The sequence below is a fragment of the Neomonachus schauinslandi genome, chromosome 2, assembly GCF_002201575.2.
Source record: "Neomonachus schauinslandi chromosome 2, ASM220157v2, whole genome shotgun sequence".
In the NCBI taxonomy this organism is placed as follows: Eukaryota; Metazoa; Chordata; class Mammalia; order Carnivora; family Phocidae; genus Neomonachus; species Neomonachus schauinslandi.
In genome coordinates this window covers 111295968-111317884 of record NC_058404.1, presented here as the reverse complement: position 1 = coordinate 111317884, position 21917 = coordinate 111295968, and the positions used below count along the sequence as shown (strand labels likewise).

The 21917-nt window shown below is 36.9% G+C and overlaps 2 protein-coding genes across 5 annotated transcripts in view; one reads left to right on the top strand and one right to left on the bottom strand.

The window, feature by feature from the left end:
• Positions 1-11195, top strand: part of AP1AR (adaptor related protein complex 1 associated regulatory protein) — a 39038-nt gene extending 27843 nt beyond the window's left edge. The window contains exons 5-10 of one of the 2 annotated variants that reach the window (XM_021684481.2): positions 1861-1957; positions 3117-3215; positions 5207-5265; positions 5947-6020; positions 7578-7706; positions 9286-11195. In XM_021684481.2, coding sequence (XP_021540156.1) covers positions 1861-1957; positions 3117-3215; positions 5207-5265; positions 5947-6020; positions 7578-7706; positions 9286-9551 — 724 coding nt within the window. In that variant the 3' untranslated portion in view covers positions 9552-11195. The remainder of the gene's footprint in view (positions 1-1860; positions 1958-3116; positions 3216-5206; positions 5266-5946; positions 6021-7577; positions 7707-9285) is intronic. The other variant, XM_044912638.1, reaches the window with a different exon arrangement.
• Positions 11196-13617: 2422 nt separating this feature from the next.
• TIFA (TRAF interacting protein with forkhead associated domain) lies at positions 13618-21460 on the bottom strand. 3 transcript variants are annotated; one of them, XM_021684478.1, is made up of 3 exons: positions 21289-21460; positions 20616-20792; positions 13618-14689 (listed from the first exon to the last, which is right to left on the bottom strand). In XM_021684478.1, exon 3 carries the CDS (start codon positions 14663-14665, stop codon positions 14108-14110), a length of 558 nt encoding a protein of 185 aa, XP_021540153.1. In that variant the 5' UTR covers positions 14666-14689; positions 20616-20792; positions 21289-21460; the 3' UTR covers positions 13618-14107. The 3 variants fall into 3 exon arrangements, with proteins under 3 accessions (XP_021540153.1, XP_021540155.1, XP_021540154.1); XM_021684480.1 differs by lacking the exon at positions 20616-20792; XM_021684479.1 differs by lacking the exon at positions 21289-21460 and having other exon boundaries at positions 20626-20676.
• Between the last annotated feature and the right edge of the window lie 457 nt (positions 21461-21917).

Below are 21917 nucleotides of genomic sequence, written 5' to 3'. Positions count from 1 at the left end.
GCAGACAGATGGAATGGAGAGAACAGCCAACACCGTTTCATCAAACTGAAGTAAGAAGATAAAGACTCAAAAGTGTCTACTATATTTGGCAACATAGAAGCCACCTTTGCTAGAGTTATTAGGGATGAAAGCAAAGATAGATTGCTATGAGGTAATGAGAGAATGGGAGGTAAGGACAGAGAAGGTAAGATAAACACAGTAGTTAAGAGCAAGGAGCTAGACTACTTGGATTCAGATCCTAGCTTTGTCACATATTATTTGATTTATTTGGACATAATCTGTCTTCATCTCATTTCCCTTATGTGTATTATCTCTATATCTACCTGATAGTGTTGGTGTGAGGGTTAAAATTAGTTAATATATGTAAAGTACATGGAAGAGAGCCTGACACAGTTAAGTGCTAGATGCACTATCAGTGTACATTTAGTGTCACGAATTTTAGCGGAAATGGGAAGGAGAGAGGGAGTGGCTAAAGATAAATATAGATGACATGAAGGTTTTTCCTTTTTTTCTCCTTTTTTTCTTTCTTCCCTCCTCCCTTCACATGGAAGAGAGGTGAAGACAGATTTTTAAAAGTAGGCTAAGATGAGGGGCGCCTGGGTGGCTCAGTTGGTTAAAAGACTGCCTTCGGCTCAGGTCATGATCCTGGAGTCCCGGGATCGAGTCCCACGTCGGGCTCCCTGCTCAGCAAGGAGTCTGCTTCTCCCTCTGACCCCTCCCCCTCATGTGCTCTCTCTCTCTCTCTCTCTCTCTCATTCTCTCTCTCAAATAAATAAATAAAATCTTTAAAAAAATAAAATAAAATAAAAAGTAGGCTAAGATGAAAGAGAGGTGCTAATTGATAGAGCAATGTCCCAGAGAATTCCCTGGAGTAGGGGAGCAAGGGTGGCATCAGTGGTGAATGAATCAAGAGTATAAGTGTAGCACATGACCTTGAACAAGTTAAGGAATGCCACCTCTTCAGAGGATGGAGGGAAGAATAGAGAAGATAGACTCAAGTAAGAGGAGGAGTGGAAAGAAGTTGAAGGAGTTGCTGGTTGGTGCTTCCCATGTCTCAGAGTGGGGTGGAATTGACTTCTAAGAGAAAAGAGTTTGAATGAGGAACTTAAAGAGTACTTGAAGATTTGAAGTAGTTAAGATGTGAGAGGGAGTTGACCATGCCTAGGAAAAGGGTTATTGCTAATGTTAGATTTTCTCTAGCAGCTCTCAGGAGAAAGGGCTAATCATGGAATTGATCCAAGTCAGAAAGTAAGCTGGGTGAATAAGGTGTCATGATAGGAGTGCAAGAAGGTGAGTATGTTGGTAAGAAAGTACTTCAGATTTGCCATGGTGTCCATATTGGTTGTATGTGAAGGTTGGCAAGGTAATTAGGATAGGTAGACAGGAGAAAAGGGAAGAAAGGGAAGAGATCAAGAGCCTGGAGTAGCCAGAGTGATTGAGCAGGATAAATAGGAGGGTAGTGGGTATGTGAGTTAAGAGTTCCAGAATGGTAAGAGGACTATCAGAGCATAGCGTACTGAAGTTTATACTTTATGGTCAACATTTTGGGATATGGTCAGAAGGCTGAAGCAGAACCAAAGTGAAGGTAAATGGAGTCCACATTTCTTAAAAGTGGTTGTAGTGCTAAAAAACACTCTGATGATATATATCATCCTATTCAGCGTATATACCAGATTATAGCAAGTGTTAAAATATATGCCTTTTTATTCATAACCATTGAAATTATAGCATCAAATTGCTTTAATACTTTGACAGTACAATTTTAGTATTTCTGTGGTTGATGAATGTTTTATCTTGAGTTGTACTCATCAAAAATATTTTTTCTTTTCTTTCTTTTTTCTCCCTCATTTTTCTCTGTAGGCCTCTTACTGAGGAAGAAATTGTCAACCTAAGAGAGAGGCATTATGATTCTATTGCTGAAAAACAGAAAGATCTTGATATGAAAATTCAAAAAGAGGTAAATAGTCTTTATGTTGCTTAAGTATATGTTATCATAAGACCTCTGTTCATACTGTAGAGAAAGTTGAGATTAACTAATATGGTGCATATGAATAGTCACTAGATCTATATTTAGATATTATTCAGATGAAGATTATTTAAAAGTAAAAAAATTCTAGTCTATTATAGTTTGTATTATTTCATTTTAATTTATCAGAAATCATATGCTGCCAAAAATGAAGATAATACATTCTTCTAAAAACTAATTTCTTAATTCACAAATAGAGACTCTGGCAAGATACATGTATTTTTGTTTTTAAAACCAACTTTTAAAAAGTCTGTTTCACAATAAATGTTTTTTAAGTCTTTTTGTTTGTTTTGGACTTGTTTATTCTTAGTAAGTGAACCATAAACTATAATCATAAATGTTTTATTTACTTTAATGTGTTTATGGGAATGGCCTATAATTATAGTTTTGCTATTCACTAAATGGAATTAGTCATATTCTATTATAGATTTAAGAATAGTCTTTTAAGTACCAATTAGTGATTTCAACAGCATTAATTTAAGCTATGCAATAGATGCTAATATTAGGCTAAAGAAAAAAAATTGAAATTTTATTTTTAAGTTTGACATGCAATAGATTATCACTAAAGCAGTTTGTATGCTATTATGAATGGCAAGAACTTAAATTTGAAAGTAATTTTTGAATAGCTTGATAGCAAAATTCAGGACACATGTGCATCAATGAGACGTGAACTTTGTGAAAGCTTACTTCACTTTGATAGATGGTGATATGATTGGCCTTAGTTTAAAGACCTTGGACTAAGAAAGCCAAAACCATTAAACTAGTCAGGGTGATAGGCATTGGAACAATTGTTGAGAATGAAGATCACTGCATATTCTAAAGGAAGAAACAGCTTTGTATTTCTGCAAATTAAATGCTACTACTTCATAATTCAACTTCTAAAGAGTTCTATAATATGTTTGATATCATTTGAATTATTTTATAAAAGGAGAAATTGAAATGAGAAATCACAAAAATTTCAATTCTACTATGCTTTGTAGAGATCATTTATTTTTTAATAATTTATTTTTAATTTTACAAACATTTTATTTTTAGAGCAGTTAGACAGGTTCTGATTTTTGTTAATCCTTATTGTTTTGTTCATATACAGTTAGCCTTACAAGAAGAGAAGTTAAGACTAGAAGAAGAAGCTTTATACGCTGCACAGCGTGAAGCAGCCAGGGCAGCAAAGCAGCGAAAGCTCTTGGAGGTGAGGGGAAAAGACCCCAACATATATTAGGGCTGCTTTTCTCCTGATTTTCTCTGACAAATCTTAGTTGAGACTCTTTCCCCACCCTAGAATCAAGGGCTTCTTATTTAACAACGAATGTATTTATGTATATATTCTTAAGAATTTTAAAGGCAAATTAGCTTGTCTTTAACAACTAGAAAGAACATCAAAGTATATGCTTGATATTGAATGTTGTTTAGCTTTAAATTAGCAGAAGCTCATTCTTGTTTATCCCAAAGATGAAATGTAGTTTTCCAAAATCCAGTATTCTTTTGGAAAAATAAATATACTCTTAGGTGGAAACATTACAAAACTAATCTTTGAATATAATTTCTGCGGCATTTTTTAGTTTATTTTTGTGAGTATTTTTTTAAACAATTCCTTGAACTGCTGGAATTTCTTATACTTCTTTGAATCTGGTAAGCTGGGCAATTTGCCTCATTTTTAAATATTGTATATTTCTCATCTTTATTCTTGTCTTTGGGAGATTTAGAGTTTGAATCTTGAGAAATCTTTGGCATATTATCAGAGAAGGCAACAGATTTATTCTATCTCGCCACGCTATATGCTAATATGGCGTTACTATAAAGGCAGACCGCTATTAATAACAGGCATTTATGGTATTACTGTTTTAATTAGTTTACATGTTTTACTTTGTTTAATCCTCGCAACAATCCTTGGAGATAGGTAGCGTTTTCAATCCTCATTTTATAGATGAGGAAGCCAAGGGACAGAAATGTTAAATAACTTGCTTAATAAAATCCTACAGTTAATAAATGGTAGAGCCAGCATTCAAGCACAGCAGTGCTTAGCCAGTTGTCCTACTTAGTATCTTCCTCCATATTTTGCCTATGTGAACTCTCTATTGTAATATTAACTGAAGTAGTACAAAGATCATGTCACATAATTACTGTAACTTAGGGAAACTGAAAAATCATGTGTCATATTGCTATGAGTTTATATGTGACCTGTGTCCTTTTTCTCTCTTTCTCCCCCTGCTCCCCTGTCATTTTGATTAATCTGTTTCAGCAGACTAATTAGATTATATGGGAGAGTGGGGAGGTTTTGTTTTTGTTTTTTCATAAGTTCTAACTAGTGGAAAGTTTAAAAATTAACTCATCTTCTACTAAAGAAATAAAAATATTTTTCTGGCTATAATTTACATAACTCTTTTTACTATAATAAATTCTCTACTGCTCACCTTTTAAAGACAAAAGCATTCCATATGCAGCATCTTTTTGGGTTCTCTGAGTTTTTCCAGAGTTCTCGGAGTTTTTTCTTCCCTGACTAAATACTGATACAGGAACACATAGCAGTGTGTACAACATACACTGGCACACGAAGATACACGGATACATGCAAGTTCATCTGATTTTCACAATAGCCCTATGAGTTTGCTAGGGCAGTATTATAGCCATCTATAATTTACAGATGAAAAAAACAGAAAGTAAAGGACATGCCATGGACACAAAACTAATAACTATCAGAGCCTTAACTATCTGACAGGTCTTTTAAATCCTTTGTTTTTATTATTTCTGAGTCAGCTCAGCCAGGTCGTCTAGATCATTTGTTCAATTGCTACTTATTTCAGCCAGAATAGAACTTCATCTACTGTTTTAACTATTTTTTTCTTACCCTTCATCCTTCCAGTTATTAGAAGTTCTTAGGCGTTATAAGAATGTTCAGTACACCAATGTATATATGTTTTAAAATTTGTATTTAATAACACTGAATATTCTGACCCCTCAAGGATTATACACTGAAAGATTGAGAGAAATTCCAACCATAAATAAGAGGATATAGAAATGAACAGTGATACATTTAAGGAAAAAGACTTCAATAGAATAACTTTTAAAGTTGTTTTTTTTTTTTTTAGGAACTAGAAAAAATATCTTTGGGTGTTGTATGAATGATTTTTTAAAGTATAATTTTACAACACAGTGATTTTATATTGCATTATGTTTCCAAAGCAAGAAAGGCAGAGAGTTGTGCAGCGATACCATCCTTCAAACAATGGAGAATATCAGAGGTAAATAGTGAAACATACTACTTCCCTTAGTGGTAGAAAATGTAATTTCCAAAGAGCACAGCTCAGCTCTGGGTATTTGTATACATATTATGTATGTGTGTTCCCTAAAAAAGATAGACACTATCTTATAAGAATACTGAGAACATTTGCTTTCTTTACATTGGAAAGTGATCATTATTTATTTGAATTGATTTCATTGCATTTTTAAGAGTGGTCATATCTTCCACATAGAAATGATGCGAAAGAAAAAAAAAAGAAACAAAATGATGCAGTAACACACTGAATGCTTTTGGATAAATTGCTTATGTCTTGCCTTGCTTGTTTGTGTTTTCCTTAACACATCTCTTTTTCTTATAATAAAGTTTATGTGTGATCATTTTTTAGAAGACACATTCCAGAGTCATATTTTCCACTCAAAGTACCTTTTTCATGATTCATTATTGTAAATTATGAAGATGGACTTATTACTAAGCTTTGACTTCAATATTAACCAAAATCTTATCATTTTCAGTTTATTGCTAGCATTAAGAAAATTAAGACCTATTTTCATTAGGTTACTCCAATTGTATAGTAATTATAAATTTGTGTGGGATAGACCTTCAAACTAAAATGCCATAAATTAACTTAAGCATGCATTATGTTGCATCTATTATGAATATATTTCTTTTACTTTAATTACAGTTCAGGACCAGAAGATGACTTTGAATCTTGTTTGAGAAATATAAAGTCACAGTATGAAGTTTTTCGAAGTAGTAGTAAGTCTTTTAAAAGATATACATGCTTTTTTACTTTATGCCACAGTAAACAGATAATTGGAGATCCTGGCTTTGTTTCTATAGAACTTTCTGCCCTTTAAATTTATATTTTCTAGATAGGTCAGTTAACTAGTCCTTAATTACACAATTTTATCTTTCCTTTTTATTTTTTATTTTATTTATTTATTTTTTTTTTAAAGATTTTATTTATTTATTTGACAGAGAAAGCCACAGCGAGAGAGGGAACACAAGCAGGGGGAGTGGGAGAGGGAGAAGCAGGCTTCCTGCCGAGCAGGGAGCCCGATGTGGGGCTCGATCCCAGGACCCTGGGATCATGACCTGAGCTGAAGGCAGATGCTTAACCAACTGAGCCACCCAGGCGCCCCATATTTTATTTTTTTAAGTAGGCCCCACACCCAGCGTGGAGCACAATGTGGGGTCTAAATTCATGACCCAAGATCAAGACCTGAGCTGAGATTAAGAGTTGGACGCACAACCGACTGAGCCACCCAATCACCCCTTATCTTTCCTTTTAAAAAGGAGTTGGAGCAAGGTGCCTGGATGGCTCAGTCCATTAAGCTTCTGCCTTCTGCTGAGGTCATGACCTGAGGGTCCTGGTATCGAGTCCTGCATCAGGCTCCCTGCTTGGTGGGGAGCCTGATTGTCCCTCTGCCTGCTTCTCCCCCTGCTTGTGGTCTCTCTCTCTCTCTCTGACAAATCAGTAAATTAAAAAAAAAAAAAAAAAAGGAGTTGGAGCAAAGAAAAATCTCAGGCTATTACTATAGATCTGGAAGGAGAGTCAAACACTCGTTTTTCCATTTCTACTGTGGTGTTACCTCTACCCCTCCCAGGAAAAGGGAAGGTGGGAAGAAGTAGGTAGTACAAAAGTGTACTTATTTTACTTATTACAAATTGATTTATAAGATTAAAGTGTTTTTCTCTAAGTTTCAATAGTCAGAACTCCTGTACTTCCAATAATGGAAGCATAGTAGTGGTTCCTTTTGAAAACAGACTGCTTTCATTTTTATTTTTTCACTTATTTTTTGTCCCTCTTTGTAATTTTTTTTTTTTTTTTTTTTTTTTTTAAAGATTTTATTTATTTATTTGAGACAGAGAGAATGAGAGACAGAGAGCATGAGAGGGAGGAGGGTCAACAGGAGAAGCAGACTCCCTGCCGAGCAGGTAGCCTGATGCGGGACTCGATCCCGGGACTCCAGGATCATGACCTGAGCTGAAGGCAGTCGCTTAACCAACTGAGCCACCCAGGCGCCCCCCTCTTTGTAATTGAGTATTACCTAGAGTTCATTGTATTGGAAAAGTTTATAATTCACTTAAATTTACATGTTTATCATGCTGCATGGCAAAAAAAAAAAAGGAAAGGAAAAGGAAAAAAGCCGTATGTTGTTCCTAACAAAAACTTACCAATGTGTTGATTTCAATAATTGTTTCGTATGATGTTGAAAGCAATAATAATATTTGGAGAAAGATAATATTACAAAATAAATGGTTGTGGTAAAAGAGTACAAATGATCACATTATATTTGGTGTATATTCTAGGACTCTCATCAGATGCGACAGTTTTGACACCAAATACAGAAAGCAGTTGTGATTTAATGACCAAAACTAAATCAACAAGTGGAAATGATGACAGCACATCTCTAGATCTAGAGTGGGAAGATGAAGAAGGTATTTTATATTCACAATTTTACCTAAAAGTTTTAATCCATGTTAATCTATAGAAATCTACTTGGTATTTTACTTTAAATTGAAAGGAGTGCAAGGCCTTAAAAAATCAGTATAAAAATTTCTTGTTCTCTTACTGTATTAGTGATTATCCCTTGTTGATAAATGGCTTAGAAAGTTGCTTAATTCTTAGTGTTTCTTGAGCTTTAAAAAATAAATCTTAGGGGCGCCTGGGTGGCTCAGTCGTTAAGCGTCTGCCTTGGGCTCAGGTCATGATCCTGGGGTCCTGGGATCGAGCCCCTCATCGGGCTCCCTGCTCCGCGGGAAGCCTGTTTCTCCCTCTCCCACTCCCCCTGCTTGTGTTCCCTCTCTCGCTGTGGCTTTCTCTGTCAAATAAATAAATAAAAGCTCTTTAAAAAAATAAATAAAAAATAAATGTTAGTTTTTCACTTTAAGGTTTCTGTAATCCAGCCCATTTTATGTTAGAATTACTGCCCCCTTGTGGTCAACCTAAAGCCAAAATTTTATTATCTTTTGGTTCGTTATAAATTAGCCATTTGTTAGGGGTTTTTTCGTGTAGCACAAAAGCTTTAACATGGACATAGGTTTGAATTTTAGCTATGTCTTCCTAGCTGTAGTACTTTAGGTAGATTACTTACTCTCCTTAGGCTGCAGTTTGTTCATCATAAAAAGGGAATAATAAACCTACTTTAAAGGATGATTATTCACCATTGTACACACAGGGTCTAAAAATGCCTGGCACATAATAAGCAGTAAATATTTGAAAAAACAAACATATGAATGTTGTGAGGATGAAATGAAACTTACATAAAACACCCAATACAAGTGTGGCACATAGCAAGGACTCAAAATTGTAGCTAAAGTGTGGATTTTTTTTTTCAGGCTATTTCACTGAATAAGGCTCAAGTTTTCATTTTCACTTTAAGAACTACATAATCCATGAAAATGAAGAACCAATTACAGAATGTAGGACTTTAATAAAAATAGTAAGCATTAACTATTTCATAGAATTTTGAGATGGAATGGACCTTAGTCCTCTAGTTGAGTCATTTCTTTTATCAATAAAGAAACAAAGATACAGGGGACTTGATTAACTTTACCAAAGATTGCATTAACTTACCTAATTAAGTCATCTTCTCAGCCAAACACTGTTTCCACAATCCTGTACTTACGTTATTTCATATCTGGATCCCAATCAGCAGACTGTAATAAAATCTATTTTTATTGTTAGCATCTTGTTCAGTCTGATCTAAAGCCTTTCAGATCTTTTAACTCCTGATTCTGTCATCCATACTATCTGTATGCTAATCAGATTTGTAAATAACATGACTTTTAAGAGTATTATTTAAGTCATTAACACAATTATTAAACTAGACTAGGTAGAAGACAGAGCCCACCAGAAACCTTCCCGTAACAGCTCCTCCATAGGACTGACTCTTTAAGTAAATTTACAAATCAAGTCTGACTGTTAAACAAAAGCTACATTTTTAAACTGTAAAGTCTTTTAATATAGCCTTTAAAATCTTCACTGAGATTTCTAATAACTCTTTCCAAATAATAGGAATGAATCGCATGCTTCCAATGAGAGAACGTTCCAAAACAGAGGAAGACATTCTCCGAGCAGCACTTAAGTATAGCAGCAAGAAGACTGGAAGTAATCCTACATCAGCCTCTGATGATTCCAATGGGCTGGAGTGGGAGAATGATTTTGTTAGTGCTGAAATGGATGATAATGGCAATTCTGAGTATTCTGGATTTGTGAATCCTATATTAGAACTGTCTGATTCTGGCATAAAGCAATCTGATGCAGATCAACAGAAACGATAGGGTAAAATTGTATGACCCTGTTTTATCAGTTGTGACCAAATGTTAAAAACCAACTAGAATGTATAAATAGTTGTGCTGAGCCTTTTTTTAAGAGGGAGATAAGAAACCATGTTGTAAATGCTTATTAGAAAGGAATAGAAATGATAGGCTATATCTGAGTTGCTTCAGAATTAAGTGCAATTTCATCATCTGCCTTCTGCTTTTCAAAAACAATTTAATGGTTCTATCATGTTATCAGTTAAATTTATTTTAACTCTTCTTTATAGCATTCCTGTTTACTATTTGTAGATTTTCACTTTTAAAAATAGTTTTATTGTTTTACTTTGAATGCTTTCTTAAGCCTATTTCAGTAGTTAACTGTGAAAATATTGCATTTTGTGTTAATTCTCAGCAGGTGTGAAGGGAGCATGAGGAGGGACTGCCAGATCAGATTTATAATAGTGTTCCCTTTTCCACCTTTTCCAACATTATTTATTCCTATGACTTACTTAAATTTTATTATCTAATAGTAAGCACAATTGAGTAGATGACCCTAAAGAAATGCTGAAATATCAGTTTTTTTCTACACTTACTGCATATCCTAGTATAATAATGTTGATTCAGTCTGAACAAAGGATATGATGTGTTAAAATAGACTTTCAGAGTTCAGACACTTGAAGCTGGTAATCAAAAGTAATATTTAAGAAAATATATATATTTAGGTTTTTCACTTCCTTTTACATGCTGCCACTATAAATGAATATTGACTTTAAGTTAATTGATAAATTTCTAGGTGTCATTTTTTTAAATTCTATATTTCCAATGCATGGTCTTAGAAAGATTTTACACAGAACATATTCTCTGTGCATGATTTAGTAAGAAAGGAAAACCTAAATATGCAATACGGGTATTTCAAAATAAAATCCTTTCTGGTGTGAAAGGATTCATTGATTTTATTAAGCTTTCCTTTGCCTTGTAATACAAGGTGGTTTAATGGGATGGAGCTAAGCATATCAGTATAAATAACTGCATTTGTGATATACAATGAACTCTTCTTTTCCCTAAAGTTTACATTTCACTTTGAAAGGCCAAGGTTATAAAGCACTCCCTAATTGTTTGTCTTAATTTTGCTGAGGATTGAATATTTTTTTGGTAAGCAAACTTTTTTCTGATTTTTCCTTGGTGTTTTTTTTTTTTTTTCTTTTTTTCTTGCAGCAGTGACAGTGCATGTTCTCAAAAATATAGGAAGGTCCAGATATAAATAGTAACTTAAAGTTCTTGCTGTACTTAAGAAAAAAAAAAATCATGTGGCCCTTTCAATATTTGAACTGCTAGGCAATGACATCAATAGTTCCATCTTTTTTTTATCTCATAGAAATAAATGACACTTTAAATATGTAAATATATTAGGTATGCTATTATTTATGACTGTCTTAACATAATTTAAGTTGTAGCTTTGTCACTGGAAATATTTTAAAGGTAATCTATATTCACATTGCCTGTGTTATGCCTTTTAAAGTTTGTATACATCAGATGTATATTTTTGGTTTGGCATAAGCTACTATTGTAATTTTTCTTGGCATTTTGTTCATAAAAAATTTTTTGAAGGAATGATAACCTCAAGGATTGTGAATAAACACATTTTTACATTTAAAAATAATAAATTATTTGATCATTACTAGTTTTACTCTATAAACATGCAATAATTCTGACTCCTGAGGTATAATTACTTTATTAAATCTGCCTTGAAGACAAAAAGGAGTGAATTAGGGAAGCAGGATGGAACTAAATTTGAAAATGTTTGTTTTAACTGCTAAGAAAAGATTAATTTCTTGTTTTATATGTTTATAAAAAACACTGGAAATAACATTTTTTTATTCAGCAGATATTAGAGAATCTACTGTGTCTGATAGGGTGTTAGGGACATAGTAAAAAGACATACAATGCTCAAGCTCTTTTGCCTACATTCTGATGAGAGAGACAAGATAATAACAAGTAAACATATAAATAAGAAAACCACAGATCACAATTAGAAAATATACAAGATGATAGAATGCAGGATAGCTGGGGACTAAGTGACTACTTTGGTAGGTCAAGAGAGCCTTCTCTGAGATGACATTTGAGCTGAGACCTAACTGTTGAGCAGGAACCAGCCAAGTGAAAAGCCTGGTGAAGCATGTTTATAAAGCTCCTGAAGTATAGGAGAATGTTTGGTTATGTTCTGAGAATGAAAAGCACAGGGACTGAAGCATCATGAGGTAGAGTAATATGAGATGATACTGGAGGGGTATTTAAGGGCCAGATCATGTAAGGTTTTGTAGACCGTGGTTAAGAATTAATTTTATTTGATGTATAAAGCCACTGACTTTCTGTAAGCCAGAGTAGACAGTGATCAGATTTGCATTTTTTAAAAATTTCTCTAGTTGCTATGTAGAGAATGGGTTATAAGAGGACAAGAGTGTATGTGTGATACTTGCAATGGGACATGGTGTGACTTGGGTTGATGATGATAGGAATGCAAAGCTGATAAACTTCAGATGTAGAATTAACAAGATTTTCTGATGGGTTAGATATGGGGGCAAAAGAAGAGCTGGAATCCAAGATAACGGTAGGATAATGCATCTATCATGGTGCCCTGGCAACCTTGCTCACTGCACATCTATATAGCAACACTGAACCACACTCCAACCCAAATCTTGACAAAGCTCTGTGATCCTCCCTGGAACATGGCAAGATAGGTCCTCAAGGAGATGTGACAAAGCCATTTATCATCTGCTCCCCTATCTTGCAGAAGGCTGCCATAAGGGGCAATTTCTCATCTAACTCCCTGATTCTAATGAAGCAGGGATTTCCACCTCACTCCCACTCACTAATGTAGGATGTAGACTAATAAAACTGCTTGGCTGGAGTTGAGAGTTGGCTCTTCAACAACAGAGCTGCCCTCCATTTATGTATCATTTGGCCTCCCTGGTCCAATGTCCAAGGGACATCCCTAGGGACCAGGGATGTGGAACACTGACCCCCACGCTGACCTTGCTTTTGCTATCTGTGTAAGTAATAAACTAAGTCTATTTGAGCTCATTGTCTCCCCACCGGTTAAATCTATGGAAATGGACAGCCAACCTAGCAGTTACAACTACACTTGACAATAACTTTTTGGTTTCTAACTTGACAAATATAGTGGGAGGAACAGATTTAAGAAGGTGAAGAAATTAAGAGTTCTGTTTTGGAAGTTAAATTTGAGGTGTTTATGAGAAATTTATATGAAGACATCAAGAAGGTGATGAGATATATAGATAGATAGATAGATAAAGGTATATCTATCTATATATGTCTGTAGTTCAGAGAAGAGGTCAAGATACAAGTTTAGAAGTCATTCATAGGTAAAAGGTATTTTAAGTCATTATACTAGGTAAGATCACCCTGGGGAAGCATATAGGCAGAGAAGCCCAACTAAGTGTTGATATTTAGAGGTCAGGGGTAGAGAAACTGCCAAAAGAAGCAGATTCAAGAGGGACACAGGAAACCACAGAATGTGGTATCACAGCAAATACTGGTGGCCATGTGCCACCACACAGTGAGGAATATGGAGAACTGGAGTCAATATGCACTGAGGGGCAGGGCTAGAGGAATCTTGATCCCCAGCCCAGCCTCTCCCCGAGGCCTATGGCACTCCTCCTTTAGAGTAAGCGGTCTACTGATCAGCACGGGAGAGTAAGCAGTCTAAGAACTTTCTTTTCTTCAGAAAGTTCTTTCTTCAGAAAGAGTTTCAAAGAACATGGTTACAGAATTAAACTTTGACTTTATTATATGCATGGAAGCTGTTAAAATTTCGAATTCATGGAATTTACAAATGTGTGGTACATAAAAGTTAATTTAATATTTGGTAAGAAAACTGAAAAAGAATTCTAAACATAGCAACGGTTCATTAAAATGTCCAAAATACTGGTTTTAGATGCTAAATATACACAAGGAGAACTGTATCTTTGGAAATAAACACTATTATTCTGCAGAAAGGAAATCATAGAAAAGGCATTATTGCTCAAATAGGGCTTCCTATATTAAAACCACAATGATGCATTGGCACTATTCCAAAACATATTATGTTAGTACTCTAGTACTGCAAGTACCAACAAGCTACACCACCAGTAACAAGCTGCTCATAACCTTGACCTTGAAAACAAATGGCTGCTTGTGAAATAATATGACCAAACCAAGAGATGGTTCCTTACAAAACAAAACATAGGACTAAAAGCAAGCATAAGAAGAAAATAATATATCCTTATTGAGAACACTATTCCTTCATCACCACGGGTACTTCTTGTACATTAACCCTCACAGATGTACACTTAAACACACTTAATTCTTAATAATACACTTAATAATTCCTAAATACATCTAGGAATGCAACAGATGACTAAATTGATGACTAATACAATTTAAAGACTTCAAAATGATCATAAGAGATCCCAAATTTGACAACAGATGACAGTAATACGCCAATAAACTGTGAAGTATCCATAAAATGTCTAGAGATTTCTTCATCCTTCATGACTCTCCTCTTAGCCCCTCTGTGTTCACAATTCATTTTCATCCATTTCTGTAGGAGAAGTGTTTTGGGTGGAACAGGATGAGTAAATGCCATACTCAGGTATGGGCTTCTGTAGTGGCCAGTTGTTCTCTTGCAAGAGTGATCTTGGAGACAAAATAAATTGAGTCTCAAAAAATTCTAAGGACTCTCCATCTTCCTTCTCTATCAGGAACTGATACTCACCAAATCTGACCATGCACTTGTAAGGCAGGTCTATTTTATTTAGGTAGCACAGCTCCTTGTTGTCCACAAGCAGACTGGTCTTCTTACTCATATTTTTTATTTCAAAAGAGAGAACTGAACTATCAAACTTTTTAAACAGCTGCAGAGAAAACTGAACTCGGGAAACCTGTTTATCCTGAAAGGTATAATGACAGATGTTGGAATTTCGGCCAAATTTCACCACTTCGCTGGAGGGAAGTTTTTCTCGGTTATAAAACCTTATTGATTGGAATATTCCACTTTGCAGCTGGCCAGGATGGTAAACAGTTATCTGGAGACAAGTCATTGTCTCTTCTGTATCAGCATCTTCGAAACTGGTCATGATGTGTCTCAGAATCTGACCTGCCTGCAACAATCAAACCAGCATGTTAGTTCACTCCCATTTTTCAGGCATTGAAATCTTTAATTCTAATATTTTGATGAAAATCTTCTGATAGGTGATTTATTTAGACTTTAAGAAGACAATACATAGAATACTCAATTAACTAGCACATATGTGAAATTTTACAGCAAGTCCCATGAGATCTGGTGTATTACTTTTTTCCATCTCTATTTTTCACTTCTAGTTTGACAATAAAACCATACACACAATCTAGACAATAACAAGGAATGCTTGTCGATAATAAAGTGATTTGGCAGGGGCATAAAGAAACTTCAGTTCCTTTCTGATTTAAATAGAGTGACTTGGCCCAGAGAAAATATGACAGCTATATTTTAGAAATCAGGATAAATAATCCCCTTGGTTTGAATGCCTTCAGAGGATATACACATAAAGAAAACCTGCAGTTTATTAACTAAATTATAATTAGATGTATTATGAATTGTAAAACCTGATTAAAGAAATTTAAAAATTATAAACAAATAATTGCAACATTTATTCTTTACATCCTCACTTAGATTTCTAGTAGGTAAAGGGTTAAATATAATAAATGCTTAGCTACAATAGGAAAGCAAGCTAAGTGTCCATCAATAGATGAACAGGTAAAGATGTGGTGCACACACACACACACACACACACGAATATTATGCAGCCATAAAAAGGAACGAGATTGTGCCATTTGTAACAACTAGGATGAACCTAGAAGGTATTATGCTAAATGAAATTAAGTCAGACTGAGAAAGACAAATACCATATGATTATACTCATTTGTGGAATCTAAAAACAAATGAATAGACAAATAAAAAGCAGAATATGACCTGCAAATACAGAGAACAAATTGATGATTGCCAGTGAGGAGAGTGGGTGTTGGGCAAAATGAGTGAAGGGGAGTGGGAGATACAGGCTTCCAGTTACAAAATGAGTAAATCACAGGAGTAAAAGGCACAGCATAGGGAATACAGTCAGTGATACTGTAATAGTGGTATATCGTGACAGATGGTGGCTACACTTGTGGTGAGCATTAAGTATAGAGAAGTTGAATCACTATGTTGTATACCTGAAACTAATGTAACAGTGTACATCAACCATACTAAAGAAAAAAAAATAGTAAGTGCTTTAAAAGTTTTATACCTGTAAAATTAGACATTACATAAGTCAGTCCTAATTATCATAGTCTGTACTCCTACTGGAATTATTTATCAATTGTTCCTAATGACTGAACAAACTGTCATTAACCACATTCTGTCATTAAGAGTTAATAGCACCCCTCTAGAGCTCTTGGCCCTGTGGTGCCCTCCACCTACACTTGCCTACATGCACCTTTAATAATCAGTGGAGTAAAGCAGTATAACAGGATAGGAGAATTAATTACCAAAATCTTGGAGAGATTATTCTGACAAAGAACTGCCATTTTTTAACTAATTTATTTTAAAAGAATTAAGTGCACACAATTTAAAATTTGATACAGCAAATAACGATTTTTAAAAAGAGTATCTTCACTCCACCCTAATCCTTCTAGAGTCAACCACTGTAAAAGCTGCTTTTATCCTTACAGAAATTTTCTTTATACAACAAGCATAACTATGTGTGTGCTCATAGACACAAACACCTATGTTTCTACACATAGAGAAAAATTTTTCTTACACAAACAGGAACATATCATATTTAGTTCTAGGCCTTGCATTCTTAAATTAATAATACAAATGCGTGATTTGTTTCCATATCCACACATATACATATACCTTATATTTGAAAGGCTACACAGAATTCCTTTAATCTAGCATGGTGATAAATTACACCAATAAAGTGAGGCTGAGTGTTCCCTGCATTCCTTAAAAACTGTTTAGGGTTTGGAAATCAAGAATCTTAAGTGAAGTTGAATTGTGGTTTTTCTTTGCTATCTATATTAGATGTTGGTATCAGAATTATTATGCTGGTTTAAAAAAAAAACCAGAATTCTTTCTTTTTCTTTCTACACTTGCTGCTATTTATTTTTAAAATACAATCTTTCCTCCTGTTTTGCAGTTATGGCGCTATTTTTTTTCTTTTATTAAATTCTTTATTTAAATTCAATTTAGTTAACATATACTGTATTATTAGTTTCGGGGATAGAATTTAGTGATTCATCATTTCGTATAACAGCCGGTGCTCATTTATATCAAGTGCCCTCCTTAATGCCTATCACCTAATTATCCTTTCCCCTACCCACCTCCCCTCCAGGAACCCTTAGTTTGTTTCCTAGAATTCAGCGTTTCTTATGCCTCTCTATTTTTGCCTCCCTCTCTATTTTCATCTTATTTTATTTTTCCTTCCCTTCCCCTCTGTTCATCTGTTTTGCTTCTTAAATTCCACATATGAATGAGTGCTAAAAATCAAACTCTCAATTTATTCAATTTTTCAATAAATGATATGGCTAAGCAAAATTTCTTGTTTATTGATTTGGAAATATATCTTTAATTTTAAATTTACTTGTCATATATTGTTTTTGGACATTATTACATCATATCACATTACCCAAGCAGACAGGACATGCCCAGCTATAAGCAGCAAAGTGAGAGAAACCGTCAAAATCATGGGCCAAGGATGGTCAAAATTACTGTGAAACCAACACAGCGAGAATTAACACACAATGGGTAGAATTGTGATTTGAAGACACCTTAATTATGATAATAAAGTCACATTATTCAAGAAGCTGACAGCATTAAAGAGAATAATTATAACAAATCATCGATGATACAATTAGTGGTTGACAAGAAAAGAATTAGCTGTTAACAAGTAAAGAACCTAAAAAGGAGGGGCAAGAATTTGTCAGTGATCTCAGCCTTGTCTAGGATACACTGCCATCATTCTAGTTCATTCTTGGACTCTGGACAATAACAGTTCCAAAAGGAGAACTGGAATAAAAACCATGGTGTATTCTGGATATAGTCTTTTGGTAACACCCAAATTTTGTTTTGTGTTCTTCCTATAACCAATTAGTTTAGAATTCATTCTTTTGAGCAAATCTACCACCAAGAAAAGTTTGCCCCACACAAGCTCTTATGCCTAATTCTCAGGGTAGATATATTATTCACTGCAAGGGGAAAAAATAGGCATTCTTGTTTATCAATCAGTGGCTACAAGTGTCTTGGTGTGAATCAACTCTCAGGGTTTGACAAACTTTTGGGATCATAATTGTGACTCTCCAAAAACACTGAGGTTGACTGTACTACTGTCAAGTATTTGCTGCCCCTCCCTACCAGGCCTTGCTCCTTTAGAGAGATGATACTTCTTACTCCATTGACAACCATGTCAATGAAACATGAATGGAAGTGACACAGAAGCTTATTTCCAAGCAGAAGCTTTGAAAGCCACCGTGTAGTTCCACCAATCCTCTTGGCCTCTGCTACATCGGCAGTCCCCAAAAGCAACTCAGCCTCCATCCCTGAGGGAAGGGCCAAAGACAGAGTCAAAAAGGACATGTAATATGAGCAAGAAATCAAACCTTTTTTTAAGTCATTTGTTCCTGAGCCCTAACGTAGACTGGGCTGACAAGCATCCACCTATCCAACCAAGGTACGAAATGACCTCAACCCTGACAGTTAACAGGGTTACTACTTAACTGTATGCCCTTCACGTGCCAGGTACAGTGTTAGCCATTTACACATACTGTCTCATCTTCAGAATAACCCTATGAATCATCCTTCACAGAGGAGGGAGCTATGTCTCAGAGGGTTTAGCTAAGTAGCCCAGGTCACAAAGTCAGTATCAAAGGCACGATTCAAACAGAAAAAAAAATACACCCTCTCTTACCCACAACAAATAACTGCTCTCTGTTGCCAGTTACTCCACAAGAGATAGCAGTTAATCTGTAGAGAGGAGGGCCATGGAAGTGTACTAAAACCAGCAAGACACCAACCTAGAATCTAGTGTTGGGGTAGGAAATACACTGTTACTCCTGCCTCATAAGAGAAAGAGGCTCTGAAGCAGCAGGTTACTGTGAGTATTAGTTATCCCTAAGTCTACATGTATGGATATTAGCATGGACCCAGTACTCACTAGTAATTGTGGTAGGTTGTTTGGGGAGCTCCAAAGTTGAATAAATCATGGTCTCTGATCTCAAGGAACTGAGAAAGTAATCTATTTGTTAATTTCTAGAGCTGCAAGTTCCCTCTACAAAGTGGCCTGAATCTGCCATTTCTGAGTGTCAGTAGAAAGACAGTAAAGACTGAAACTAACAAAAACCCTAAAATAAACTAAAATTGGTAGGTTTTTTAAAAAAGATTTTATTTATTTATTTGAGAGAGAGAGAAAGAGTGAGAGAGAGAGCACGAGCAGGGGGAGGGGCAGAAGGAGAAAGAGAAGCAGTCGCCCTGCTGAGCAGGGAGCCCAATGCGGGACTTGATCCCGTGACCATGGGATCATGACCTGAGGCGAAGGCAGACGCTTAAACTGCTTAACCGACTGAGCCACCCAGGTGCCCTGGTAGATCTTTAAAAAAAAAAAAAAAAAATCACTAGTGTGCAAATGCTCAAAAGCAGCTTTTTGAAATGTCTGACATAAGTTATCAAAGATAGAAGAACAATGAGCTTATATAGCAGTAACAGTGGTTACCTCTGGAGAGGGAACCTGGGATCAGGGGTGGAAAGGAGACTTTTCATTGCACATTCTATACCTTCGAAATTGTATACCATGTGTACTTAATATCTAATCAAACACTTAACAAATATTTTCTTTACAAAATTACAAACCATCTGATTTGTATGGAATTAAATGGAGGTGGAGATTAGCTAAGTATTAAAGGGGTAAACTATGATATCTGACATAAAAAAATTGTAAAACATGGTTCGCCTGGCTGGCTCACTCAGTAGAGCATGCAACTCCTGATCTCAGGGTCGTGAGTTCTAGCTCCACGATGGGTATAGAGCTTACTTAAAGAAAAAGTTGTAAAACACTGTGGTGATGTCTGATACACAATAGTATCTATATTCACAAATGAACTACAATAAATAGATAAATATATAGAAATGAAAATGAGCAAATGAGCCCTGCTATCAAGAACTTTATCACAGAAAGCATAATACAGGATGTGAGTGCTCCATTCTTGAGTGTCAGAAGAGTAAACATCTCCTTTGCTGGACACCAGGAAGTAAGTACACACTTCCTGGGAGTCTTAGAGCTGGCAAGAGAAGGGTTAGACTCTGAGGTTGCCTTCTAACTCCTCTCAAAGGAAATAAGGTGCTATGTGCAAAAATATGCTCTCTACACTTGCTCACGCTCCCACCCCCCCACCTCACCCCCCCACACACACACCAGTTACCCCTCCCAAAGTTGGGCAAAGCCAGCAAAGAGACATACTACCCTGACCTTGCAAAAAGGCTGTTTGGACCTCAACTGTCATGAACAAAAAGACGGATATTTTTGCTCAAAGGAGGAGCCAGGTGTCCAAGCAGTTAACAGAAAGTTTGGTGCCCCTGGGTGGTCATGCATGCCAAGAGGATTCTCATGTTTTAAGTTTGCTTTTTAAGGTAAGATCTAGTGAAATAATGGAGCTTGTTCTGCGCCTTGTGTTAAGGAAGGTATTCTAAAGGTTTACTTTCATCCCTCCTCAGCTCCCACCCTATGGATAATCTCAAGAGAAAGTATATGTCTTTGCCTTGTTGCAAGCAGCCTTTTTTCAAAGGCTTTCTCCCTGACCAACACCCAACACTGAGCTAACAGGAGGGAAGAGAAACTTGAAGCCTAGCAAAAGACAGGGTCATCCTCCTGACTAACGTCCCTCGCCAGTCATCACCCCCAGTGTGGCTTCGAAGACATCTGTGAACTCTACTACTGGTCAGCAGAATCAATTCTTAAATAATAGGTTTCGTAGAAGGAGTCGTGAAAAACAAAAAGAGCAAGAGGAAAACCTTACGAGAGCTCACTTTTTCTTCCGAGATAGTGTCTTCTTTCTCCCACTCTACCTGATTAACCTGTACCCAGTCAGATCTGCACAGTCCAGCTTCTTGGTGGCTGTGGACATCCGCTATGAGGTAGAGCGTGGGTTCTGGCTTCCGGAGGATTTGGGAAATTCCTCCTTTCAATCTGAAAGCTGGGGAAAGTCCCAGAAAACAGCAGATTACTATATTTTCCTAATATATATAATTTTCCTGAGGCAAGGAGGGCAGGTCCAGAAGAACCCTCAGTAGAGAACCCGGAGCTCCAGGGAGCCCGAGGCCCCGCAGGAAAGTCTCCTGGGGGACGCCGAGGGGGTTCACGCCCAATTGCTTTGTGAGCTACCTTTGATAAATGGAATTCTTTTGTGTTCTCTGATTAGGAAAAAAAAAACAAACTGCAAAGCACGGAAATTTATAAAGAAAACACACCCCATCTCTGGTATTTCCTTTCAGTACTCCCCCCTCGCATTTATAAATATTCCTAAGGTTTATAAAGCTGGGGCCGTGCCGTATGTAATTGCTGGAGCGCGCCGTGGGTGTGACTTTGTACAGAGCATCGCGAAGGACTCCTTGACAGAGCTTCGCTCTCGGCGCGATAAACAGACAAGACACACTCCCCACTTCACCCCCAGCCCGCCGCCCGCTAGGTACCTCGGGGCCGGGGAGTCGGTGAACTAACTTCCCAGAGCGGCTTCGCTTTCCGGGTTCCGCACGAGACTGATGAAGGCCATCCCGCGGAGGCTGGAGTCGGGGGACCGGCACCGCCCACCGCCCTCAACTACACGGGAAAGCGCCAGCCCGCCCCGCCGCAGCTCCTGGGGGAGGGAGAGGGCGGGTGTGAGCCAAAGGGGGCGGGGCCGAATTGGGGGGTGGAGGGAGGGCAGACGCGACCGAACCCGGGGAGCGGGCGGCTGCGGATCACTGGTCCTCCGGCGCGCGCCACCTCTCCTCCTACTCCCGGCCGACTGCGCCCCCTAGCCACCCCCAAAGCCTTTATAAAGACCGGACGAAAGCGCCGAGGTTCTCAGGCCCCGCCCGCACGCGCGCCGGCACCCTCCCTCCCCCGCCGGGCGTCTGCGGCTGCTGACGCCCGAGCGACGCGAAGCCCAGGTTCCTGACCACCTTGCTGAACTTCCAGGCCACGTTTGAGGCGCAGTAAACTAGTAGGGACCTCACCTCCCCAAACAAGTGGCCCCTCCGAAGAGGATGTGGCTAGTGAGCTAGATTTTGAAAAGGGAACAGAATCACTTCAACATTGAGAGCCACTCACCGCTCCCTGC